Below are 12,377 nucleotides of genomic sequence, written 5' to 3' on the forward strand. Positions count from 1 at the left end.
ATTGTTGTATGATTTATAATGGAAGCAAAAAAAAAAAAAAAAAAAGCCCTAGAAAAATATGAGGATGAGAGGTAAGCAAGGCACGTCATCTACCTCAGAGGTTCTTAGCCACTGTTGTGCCATGAACCCTTTTGGAGTTTGGTGAAACCTATTAATTGTTTCTCAGAGTGGACTTTTAAATACATAAAATGTGTGGAAGTATAAATAAGACAATCATACTGGAATATAGTTCTAGATACACATATCTTGGGAGTCATGATCAGTCCGCTGATTCCAGATTAGATTCTTTGTAGGACATAAGAAAGAGTTTGGATATTATGTTAAGTAGAATAAGAGATAATTGTCAAGTGCTTAATGTGGAGGGAGGGCAATAAGGCATGATTTATATTTTTAAAGGATCACTATTGTTCCTGTGTAGAAATAGACTTCACATGGCTCTTAGTGGAGACAGAGGAGCATTTAGGAGGCAATTGCAAGGGTGTATGAAAGAGATGATCCTCGCTTGGATTCAGGAGTATTCACGGAGAAGACTGTTTCTAGAAGAGTGTCACCTTCTAGAGCCAGCCTGTAAGGGAAGATGCATCCCTAATAAGGGAAGAAAGAGATTGAAGCAAAAAGCAAATAAGGTTTTTTCTTTCCCTACTTTTCATAAGCCTCCCCTCAATTCTCTGAAGTTTTCCTTGGTGATACAAGTTTAACGAAGGCCTTCAGAAGCTTGTGGCTGCTAGCCCATAGAGCATACAAAAAGGTGTCTTTGTACTTACTTGAAGCAAATATATTTCCAGTAAATCTTAAAAGAATTTGCTCTCCTTCTTTGACTTGGAAGCAGCGTGAAGACTCTGGAGGGCCACTGAACGATTCCAAGCGCAAGTTCCGAAGCACCTGGTTTAAATCTTTAGAAGGAACCACTAGAATGACTACTTTATGTGGATTGTCTTTCTGGTGACAGAGCACAACACAGGCAGTGGTGCTGAGCATAGCTTCTTCTAGAGCTTTCACAAAAGAAACCAAAAGGCTATTTTCCACAACAGAAGAAAGGTGTAGCACAATAAACCTGCACGGGAGCAAAGAGGCATGACGTGAGGGAAACATACAGTCTCAAAAATATCACTGATAACAAATAACACCCATTATCATCCAAGCTTTCGTTAAAAAACAAAAAAACATCATGGGGCCCCTGGGTAACTCAATCGGTTAAGTGTCTGACTTCGGCTCAGGTCATGATCTCGCAGTTTGTGGGTTCGAGTCCTGCATCAGGCTCTGTGCTGACAGCTCAGAGCCTGGAGCCCGCTTCAGAATCTGTCTCTATCTCTCTCTGCCCCTCCCCTGCTTGCGCTCTGTCTCACTCTCTCTCTCTCTCAAAAATAAGTAAACATTAGAAGAATTAAAAATTTAAAAAAAATAAAATCAAGCGTTCTAATAACCAACTAGTTAGGTTCCTGAATGACTTTAATGAACCTCCTGGCAGTCAGGAAACGATTCAAACCAAACCAAGTTCTAAACAGATGTTCACAAAGAAATCCCCCAGGGTCAGATCAGCTCTAAATATGGCAGCATATTTTAAATTGTATTTTAACTAGCATCACCAAGGGTTATAATTTCCAACTATAGAAGAGAAAGATAATCAAGATAATTCATTTACTACCAACAGGATAAAGAATAGATATCATAATTAAGTAGAGATTAAAATATTTTCTCTGTCACTGTGGTGTCAGAATCATTATGAATAGACCTGTTGTGAGATGAGTCTTGTCCACTCTACCCAAATTTAAATGTTGGAGGCCTAATCCCCAGTACCTCAGAATGTGACCTTATTTCAACATGGGGTCTTGACAGGTGTAATCAAGTTAATGTGAGGGCATTAGAGATACACTAATCCAATATGACTGGTGTCATAAAAAGGGGAACTTTGGATACAGAAATGTGCATACATGGAGAATGTCACGTGAACATAGAAATGGACACTTTCAAGCCAAGAAGAGAAGCCTGGGACAGATCCTTCCCTCACAGTCCTCAGAAGGAATGAATCATGCTGACATCTTGACCTTGGACTTTGAGCCTCCAGAGCTATGAGACAATACATTTCTGTTGTTTAAGCCACCTAGTTTGTGGGACTTTATTATGGCAGCCTGGCAGACTAATACAGACATCCCTCTCTGGGCTGGATCCTTAACCCCTCACACACATCCCCCAACTCTTCTCCACAAAATTGCTTTCCATGATCGCCCTCAGCCAGAGAATCCCTGCACCCACAGACAAGGATTGACTGATGCAGGGGTGTATACCAGCCTCCTTGGTACTCAGACTCCTGAGCTTCCCGGAGGTACCAGGCTGAGGTAAAACTTCTGCTGAAACCATAGGTTTTCTCAGCTTATTCCCTTGCCTTACTCATTTCTTTCATTCCCTTACAGGATTCACCTAAGAGTTCTCCCTCAATAAATCAATAAATTCTCATATTAAACTCTGCTTCTGACCCGAGACAACTGTAGATGTAAGATCTTCCATTTTGAAATAAAAGCTATCTTTAGACATATGATTGCCTTCTCTTTATGAGTGTCTGCTCCTCATGAGCCTTAAAACTGTCTAAAACTCTTCTCATAATTAGCTGTCTAGAAAACATGGAAATGAGGAAGGCAAAATAAGGGCACGGAAATAACAAATTCAGTTTACATATACATGCTTATGAGATTAGCATAGTATGAACAGTTAATTACTGTCTTCATGGAATTTCATAAATGTGCTGTTTTCAAACTATTTTGGAGTTAAAGGAAATCTCTAAAAATAAATCTAAGTTATGAGTGATTTCCAAAAGCACTTATTAAACTATCATGAATGAAATTATAGATAGCATATTCATACCAATTCTGGTTTGTGTTTTCAGCACACCCCGAAGAACTATTTATATTCCTATATGAGGCATAAAAACCTAATCCTATAATTTCATTTCAGTAAGCATCACTTATAATTCATCAGGATATAATACCGTCAACTTGTATTGTTTACAGGTATTGTATTACCTCTCTAAATGTTCGCGCAATTCAAATGATATCAAGCCACTCTGCATGGTTCTCACTACAACATTATCAAGCCCAAACCAACCACTGTCTCCACTTCTGAATCCCAGTAATCTCAAAGATTCACAGGCATTGTTCCCAGGTTTCCTTATGGAAGTGCTTTTTGTCCTGTACAATGGTAGGAGAGGAGAAACTGGTAAAATTTGTGTAGCATGAATCTTATTTAATGCATTAATTCTTTCAGTAAGCAAATAATCCAATAACAGTACATTAAATGTATTCTATGTGCCAATAATTCCTCTATGCACTGGGAACACAAAGATAAGAAACATATAGCCCTTGCTCTACTGAAGAGTACAGTATTATAATATTACCCAAATATGGGGCAAGGTGATCGGTGTGATAATTAAGGGAATGCGCAAGGTGGTTTAGGAAACAGAAGGAAGGTGCTCAGGGAAGCTTGCAAAGTGAAAATGTTAATATTTGACGTGAACTTTGGAAAATGAGAAGCGTTTTATTACTGGCAAGAGAGTTAAGGGAACACCCCCAAAACATTAATAAAGTCACTGGTGAAAACCCAGATGCTTCAGGGGAGCCAAGAGTAGTGGGGGCACCTAACAGGTAAGACCACAGATTCTGGAGCAAGACTTTCTACTTTCAAATCCTGGGTGGATCTGAACCTTATTAACTATATGACCAATGGGCAAGTTATTTGATCTTTTTGTTTCAGTTTCCTTATTTATAGTATGAGAGTAACAATAGTATCTACATCATAGAGTTAAATAGTATCTACATCAATTGAATTAATATTTTTATCCTAATTCCTACAGCAGACAGAGCCAATTAGCTTTCTTGCACAGTCCCCCTTCCTTTTCAACCTGCATTTGAATGTACCATGTGATACCTTCCACCAACCAGAGCTGAATTTACTCACAGTAGACCAAGTTTCAACACTCAGCAAATTTTATCTTTTTTCTTCGGAACTTGACTAAGAGGACCAGAGATTATAACTTGTCACTGCTGTCATTTAGCTATGGCACCCTGGGCTATAAAAATAATTAGCACAGAGAGTATTAATAAAGGAAAAAAATAGAGGAGATGCTAAGAGAGAAAAGGAGAGAAATCAAAATGAAAGAATCCATGTAGTCCTAGAGATGGAATAGCCTTACAATGAACTCTTTTCTTGAATTCATTTAAATGGATACCTGTTCCTCAGAAAGGAAGAAAAGTCCTTGATACTGAACATAGTGGGGGGTGGGGGGTGGGAAAGGTCTAATGATAGTACAAGTCACAAGGGGTAAAAACCATGATAGCTAGTTACTAAGAATGAAGACCCAAGTGTGAATCCCACATCCTTATTTGTGAATACGATTAGTTATGGCTTTAAAACCACCTTAATTTTTACAGGTTGAGTTGTCCAATAAGCCATAAATTAGGAACTAAACTTGATTTAAAATGTCTACTCTGAAATTTTTAGATTCTATTGATTCCTTCAGGGAATCAGCCAGTTTAAAATATGGAGAATAGGGGAAGAAATAACATTTAGTTTTTGGCTTTTGGTTTAAAACCACAAATAGAGTAAATTTTGTAACACTTGGAAGTTAATTATTTTTTATGGAGTTTTTAAAAATTTATTTTATTTTGAGAGAGACAGAGACAGCACAAGTGGGTTAGGGTCAGAGAGAAGGAGAGAGACAGAATCCCAAGCAGGCTCTGCTCTATCAGCACAGAGCCCGATGGGGGGAGGGGAGAGCTGATCTCAGGAACCATGAGAAAGCAACAATAGGAAGCCTAACCAACCAACTGAGCCACCCAGGCACGCCGGAAGTTAATAATTTGTTAGCATAGGAAAATACACTGAAACTGAATCTAAAACTCTGGTCATTTACTAGAAAATTACTTAATTAAATGCATGATTGATTTTTTTTTTTTTTTCTGATGACAACTCCTAACTTTTTTCTCCCAATGGTCTAAACATTTCTGGGGACCTACAGGTTCTCAGCAGTAGCGGAACTGAACCCTACTCTCAGGTCCAGGTGGGTCTAAAACCTGAGGCATATAGTGCATTTGGCATTCATTAACAAAGTTTGCTTAAAAAAAAAATCCCATTTTTTCTGATTTCTGAGCACGTGATAGGATCGCACTTCCTTTCCCCAGTGATTGAGTGGGGGCCATATGACTAGTTCTAGTTAATAAACAGTGAATGTCACTTGGAGACCAAGCATTTAATTGCTCATGTGCATCTACTCAAAGCATTTTCTTCTGCTACCCATGACAACAGCCAGAAAGTGGTTGCCTTTCAGCCTGGGTACTGGAGTGAGGATAACCAAGAGACAGCCTGCCTTGAGGACAACACAGCATGTGTGAGATATGGATTGTTGTCATCAGCCCTGGGTGAATTCAAGTTTTTGTTAGCCTAGCCTACCCTGTAGAGTGCATCTTCCTCCCAGTCCTAGTGATCTGTTCAGTGATGGGTTTGTAACTGATTTAGGGTGAGAATAACTCTCAGGGCCTTTATGCATATCCATGGGGAGCTTCACCTTCTACTGAACTTGGAATAGCAAGATGGAACTGTCTTGCCAGCATGAGGGACAAGCATGTCAAAGAATGGAATTGGCACAGAGGAGGGCAGAAAGAGAAGAGAGAGACTAGGTTCTTTCTGGTTGAAGAAGAATATAAAGATAATTATATCCCCAGACTTTTTGTTTACATGAACCAAAGAATTCCTTTTTCCTTAAAACTTTGGGCTTGCTTTTCTGACACTCAAAATCAAAAGAGTCCTCAATGATATAAAGATCAAATTTAGATTTCATGACATATAACATTGTGTAAGCTTAAGGTGTAAAATGTAATGGTTTAATACATGGATATGTTACAAAATGATTATTCCCGTATAGTTAACGCATCCATAATCTCACATTTAGACTTTAATATGATAATAGATTATACCTCCTCTTGAAATTAAATGATTTGCAGGCATTCTTATCTATCCCAGCTGTTCTTGACAACTCTGCAAATAAACTCTTCCTTTTATATATGCTATTAGCAAACTTTCACATCTCCTATTGTCTAGCAATGGCTAGCATTTGATCACAGTCCACAGAAAATTCTGATGTACTAAGAGTTCCATAAAATATAATCTTCATTAAATAAATTTGTTTATTCAAGAATTACTGATTTTGCTTTTTTCTTGAAGTGAAACTTTTTCCATACCCAAAATTTCAGGCATTGGGGCAATTATAATTGGCCCATTTTGGGTCAAGTGCTCAATTATAATTAACAAGGACATTAAAAGACATGGAAACTCCCATTAGATCCACATGGATGGAAAGAACACTTTCCAGAATTTGTGGTACAATTTCCAAAAATTAAAGTGGCTAGGTAGACAAAGCAACAGGTGTCCACTCCAAGCTGTCTTTCTCAGGTCTAACAGTGCCCTGGTATGTTGTTCTGAGATAAATGCCTTAATGACACACCACTGAAAGACACTCAGAAGATTTTTTCCAAGATAAAAAAGATCTATCTGTCTAGGGGGCACCCAGGTGGCTCAGTCAGTTAAGCGTTGGACTCTTGACTTCGGCTCAGGTCATGATCTCAAGGTTCGTGAGTTTAAGCCCTGTGTGGGGCTCTGCACTGTCAGCTTAGGATTCTCTCTCTTTCTTCTCTCTCTCTGCCCCTCCCCTGCTTGTGCTCTCTCTCTCTTTCAAAATAAATAAATAAACTTTAAAGAAAAGAAGTTATATCCCAAGGTTCTACAAGTAGAAATAGGCATTACTGGAAACTTTTCAAGGATAGTTTCTTTCTTTCTTTCTTTTTCTTTCTTTTTTCTTTCTTTCTTTCTTTCTTTCTTTCTTTCTTTCTTTCTTCTCTCTTTCTCTCTTTCTCTCTTTCTTTCTCTCTCTCTTCTTTCTTTCTTTCTCTTCCTTCTTTCTTTCTCTTTCTTTCTTCTTTCTTTCTATAGCAGTTTTAGGTTCACAGCAAAATTGAGAGGAAGATGCACAGGTTTCCCATTTACCTCCTGTTTCCATATATGCATAGCCTCCTCCATTATCAATATCCCCCATCAAAGTGGTACCTTTGTCACAATTGGTGGACCTACATTGATACATCATGATCACCCAAAGACCATAGTTTATATTAGAGTTAACTCTGTGTTGTATATTATGTAGGTTTGAACAAATGTAGAATGACATGTAGCCATCATAATAGTATCAAAGTATTTTTCACCACTATAAAAACCCCCTATATTCTGCCTATTTGTCCCTCCTTCACTCCAATGTCTGGCAACCACTGATGTTTTTACTGTCTCCATAGTTTTGCCTTTTCCAGAATGTTATACAGTATATATCATACAGTAGGTAGCCTTTTCAGATTGTTTTCTTTCACTTAGCAATATGCATTTAAGATTCCTCCATGTATTTTTGGTTTGATAGCTCATTTCTTTTTGGCACTGAGTAATTTTCTATTGTACGGATGTTATTTATTCATTCTTGACATCTTGATTGCTTCCAAGTTTTGACAGTTGAGAATAAATCTTATATGACATCCATATGCAGGTGTTTGTGTGGACATGTTTTCAACCCCTTTCAATAAATATCAAGAAGTGCTATTGCTGGATAGTATGATAAGAGTATGTTTAGTTTTGTAAGAAACCACAACTTTCCCAAAATAGCTGTACCATTTTGCATTCCCACAAACAATGAATAAGAATTCCTGCTTCTTCCAATCCTCACCAGCATTTAAGGTTGTAAGTGTTCTGGATTTTGGCCATCCTAATAGATGTGTATTTGTATGATTTTTTGTTTTAATTTGCATCTCAGTGATGACATATGCTGTGGAGCATCTTTTCAGATTCTTATTTGCCAATCATACACCTTCTTTGCTAAGGTGTCTGTTAAGGTCTTTGGCCCATTTTTTAATCAAGTTTTTTGTTTCTTGTTGTTAAGTATTAAGAGTTATTTGTGTATTTTGGATAACATTTCTTTATCAGATGTACCTTTTGTAAATATGTTCTCCTACTCTGGGGCTCATCTTCTTATTCTCTTAATATTCTCTTTCCCAGAGCAGAAGCTTTTAATTTTATGAAGTCCAGCATATCAATTATTTCTAACGTGGATTGTGCCTTTAGTGTTGTATCTAGAAGTCATTGCCATACACGAGGTCATCTAGATTTTCACCTATTAGGTGCAATTAGGTGAAAACACCTTCTAGGAGTTTTGTAGCTTTTTATTTTACATTTATGCCTATAATCCAATTTGGGTTAATTTGTGAAAGGCATAAGTGTTGTCTACATTTTTTTTTTAACGTGGATCTCTACTTGTTCCAGCACTATTTGTTGAAAAGACTGTCTTTATTGCATTGCATTGCCTTTTCTTCTTTGTCAAAAATCCGTTGACTATATTTATGTAGATCTATTTCTGGGCTCTCTATTCTGTTCCACTGGTCTATTTGCCTATTCTTTCACCAATACTACACTATTGATACTGTGGTTCTGTAGTAAGTCTTGAAGTCACATAGTGTCAGTCTTCCAATTCTGTTCTTCTGTGATGGTTTCTTTTTGATTTCTTAAGTTATGTGGTAGTTTTACCAGCGTGTTTATTTTATTATCATGCCATATGATGCATATATTTTACAGATATTGTCATATAAGACTCACATATTACATTTGAAAATAATAATCTTAAAACCAATGACAATATGTAGAAAGAGTATTTTTCATGAGCAAAAATATTTACCCATCTGACTCTCTAAAGTATTTCTTATATAATATGGAATAAGTTTTTATTTAACAAATTAATTTCACCTTTCACTACTGTTAAGAAATCTTTTCTGGTTCATAATTAAATGACTCTCATCTTTTCCCCAGAAACCATTCAGACATAGAGGAATGTAATGTAATAAAGACCGCTAATTCTTCAGATTTAGACCATGTTTTGGCCTCACCTAGTTTTTACCATTTTTTTATTTTATGAAGCATGGAGTGCGTCACTGTGTTCCTATTTCCATAGAAAATGTTCAACTGTTTTCACCCTTTGATGTGAGAATGTTAGTATATGTGCTGCCAAAGCAAGCACATGAAAGAATGTTAAGTAAATAGTTGACACAGGTTCTCATTTTATTGTTTAATGCTCCACTGGATAGAGAAAGGCATCCACCATATCTAGCACTAATAGCAACAGCATAGTATAAAATACTAATCCAGTGTTGTTACAAAGCATAGGATTACTAATACTATTTACATTTCCATAAATTTATTCATTAATTTATTTAACTCACACAACTTTTTTTTTAACACCTACAATGTTATACTTATGCTGAGTGATGATAAATGGAAAGGAGAATGATACTATAGTATGACATAGGATGTGCGCAAAGAATGTGGCTGACGCAAAGAGAGGAAAAATCAATCCCTCCTAGAGATCTTAGAATGTCTTGACAAGATACAGACACAGTTAAGCTACTACTTACAGAATAAACCAGAGTTCTTCACCTAAACATGACAGAAAAAGAATTTTCTAGCAGAAAGACCATACACTAGAGCAAAGAGATGGAGAAAAAAAAAGAAATTAGTACTTTGGCCAACTGAATTGATGACAAATGGTCATCTTCCCACTACACAGGAATGCTGGACAAAATCTCTGTCTCTCTCTCTGTCTCTGTTTCTGTCTTTCTCTCTTTCTCTCTCTCTCTCTCTCACACACACACACACACACACACACACACACACAGGAAAGTAGAGGAACTCAAAAGCTGGAAAAAAAAATCCCTTAGATCTGGAAACAAACAAACAAACACACTTCAAAAAGTTGGAATTCTCGGGGCGCCTGGGTAGCGCAGTCGGTTAAGCGTCCGACTTCAGCCAGGTCACGATCTCGCGGTCCGTGAGTTCGAGCCCCGCGTCAGGCTCTGGGCTCATGGCTCGGAGCCTGGAGCCTGTTTCCGATTCTGTGTCTTCCTCTCTCTCTGCCCCTCCCCCGTTCATGCTCTGTCTCTCTCTGTCCCAAAAATAAAATTAAAAAAAAAAACGTTGAAAAAAAAAGTTGGAATTCTCTTCTCTCCCCACAGAACAACATGACCAACTGGTTCTATGGAAGCTCCTACCCTCATCAGTCTCCTCCACACGCACACCCTGCCCCATTAACTGCATACACACCAGGTGTGTGGGGGCTGGAGCTTAATATATTATCGGATACATCAGATACAGCCTCTAGCTATTAGCTGGAACTAACTCAGTCATAAAACTGGAATCCCAAAAGGGCAGCACTGGCCATAAAATGAGAAACAATAAAAACAACCCAAATCTCTTTGAATATTGGCTCAAGAAAGCAACAAACACACAAAGCTGCTCTGGCAGGAGGGAGGGGGAAAAGAAAAGTTGATCTAAAAATCATAATCAATACTTGGAAATGAATTTCTAAGGACAGAATTAGCATATAGACAAGGTACTAGATTACACCAGGCTAATAGATAATCTTAAACATCATGCTAATAGGTAGGTGATAGAATAATCTCAATAAAACTGTAAAATGAGTATGTTTACAACGATTAAGGGGCTAACGAAAGAAATAGAAAGCATAGTGAAAAAACAGCATCTTAGAACAAAAGATTTTTAAAATATATCGATATCTTTTTTTTTCTTTTTTTAGAAATGAGAGTTACAATGATTGAAATGAACAGTTGAAACTGCTGATTTAAAAAAAAAAAAAAACAGTAAAAATGTAAGGGTGCCTGGTTGGCTCAGTCAGTTGAGTATCTGACTCTTGAGTTTGGCTCAGGTCATGATCCCAGGATCTCTCTTTCTCTCTTAAGATTCTCTCTCTCTCTCTCTCTCTCTCTCTCCCATTGCCCCTCTCTCCCCCCCTTTCTCTCTCTACTCCTCTCTCCCACTTGCTCTCTCTCTCTCTGAAAAAAATAAAAAAGAAAACCTAATTTACTTTAATAAATAAATAAATAAATAAATAAATAATAGCAAAATATAAAAAAGGTAAAATATATGAGGAAATCATCTCAAATACAGCATAGAAGCTTTTAAAAAATAATAAAGGTTTGTGTAAGATGAACAACAGTATAAATTATGTTTACTCCATTTGTATTTGTTTAATATAACTGATGATTTTATTTATATCATCTTTTCTCTTTTTTTTTTTTAATTTTTTTTTCCAACGTTTTTATTTATTTTTGGGACAGAGAGAGACAGAGCATGAACGGGGGAGGGGCAGAGAGAGAGGGAGACACAGAATCGGAAACAGGCTCCAGGCTCTGAGCCATCAGCCCAGAGCCTGATGCGGGGCTCGAACTCCCGGACCGCGAGATCGTGACCTGGCTGAAGTCGGACGCTTAACCGACGCTTAACCCAGGCGCCCCTCATCTTTTCTCTTTAATATCACCATGCTGTCTTCTTGTTTTCCTTCTGTTATCCTTTTGCCATATAAACTTTTCCTTTTTACTTTTTGCTTTGTACTTTTATGAATGAGATTGAGGCAAGCCTGATTTTATTCCTTTTTACTTAGTCTGCTTCTGCTAAACAGATTGTTAAAGAATTATGTTTTATTTTAATGTGCATTTCAAATCTTCCATGTTATGCCTAAGTATGGGTTTTGTTTTTTGTTTTTTGTTTTTCATAAATTGTGTCTAGTAATCAATCAGCACTTTCTAAGTCAAGGCTTTAATCAACGTCAGAAAATCAAATTCAACTATGCCTTTGATTATTGCTTCTTTTATGGTTGTTTTGGTTGCTCCTTTGATGATACCTGTAATTATTAGGTGACATCACTTCAAATGACTCCTTATCAAACACTGGTCCCTTTTCATCTCTGCTTGTTATCTTTGTATCTTATCCTGTTGTCCTCTTGTCTTTTTCTAGTATATCCTGATGGCTTTCTGTTTCTCAGAAATTTTGCTTACTGGATCATACTACACTTACAAAACAGATTTCTAAAATACTCTGCAGGTAACTGTGATTCTCATTATTCAAGTTACTGTGAAATGTCAGAATGATGCTCTCTTTCTTTATTTCCATAGTATGTTCTTTGGTGTTTTTATTCCGCTTTTCAAATCTTTTTGATTAATATTACAATTTTTTCCTTAGGAAATCATGTAGGATTTTGTATTTTTTCCCTTAATCTTGAATGAATATTTGTCCACTCGCTTTGGTAGCCACTTGAATCTCTTTCTCAGATCTGGAAAGCAGATCCATGTGTATAATTTATAAATCAATTTTCAGTGTCTAATCGTTTTTCCGGAGTATAATTTATCTGGAGTACCACTATGTAATCTTCTACCTGAAAAAAACTGGATTTCAAATGTTTCGAATCAATTAAGTGTATGAAAATGTGCCACCCTCAGCATGATTTCTACTGGGGC

General features: G+C 37.0%; 1 protein-coding gene across 2 annotated transcripts in view; it reads right to left on the reverse strand.

The window, feature by feature from the left end:
• Window positions 1–12,377, reverse strand: part of DTHD1 (death domain containing 1) — a 73,405-nt gene that overhangs the window by 45,738 nt on the left and 15,290 nt on the right. For both annotated transcript variants that reach the window (XM_003985470.4, XM_019829658.2), the window contains exons 6-7: window positions 3,018–3,182; window positions 765–1,054 (exon numbers count right to left, since the gene is read on the reverse strand). In XM_003985470.4, the coding sequence (XP_003985519.3) occupies window positions 765–1,054; window positions 3,018–3,182 (455 nt within the window). The remainder of the gene's footprint in view (window positions 1–764; window positions 1,055–3,017; window positions 3,183–12,377) is intronic.

Source organism: Felis catus, chromosome B1, assembly GCF_018350175.1.
Source record: "Felis catus isolate Fca126 chromosome B1, F.catus_Fca126_mat1.0, whole genome shotgun sequence".
Taxonomy (NCBI): Eukaryota; Metazoa; Chordata; class Mammalia; order Carnivora; family Felidae; genus Felis; species Felis catus.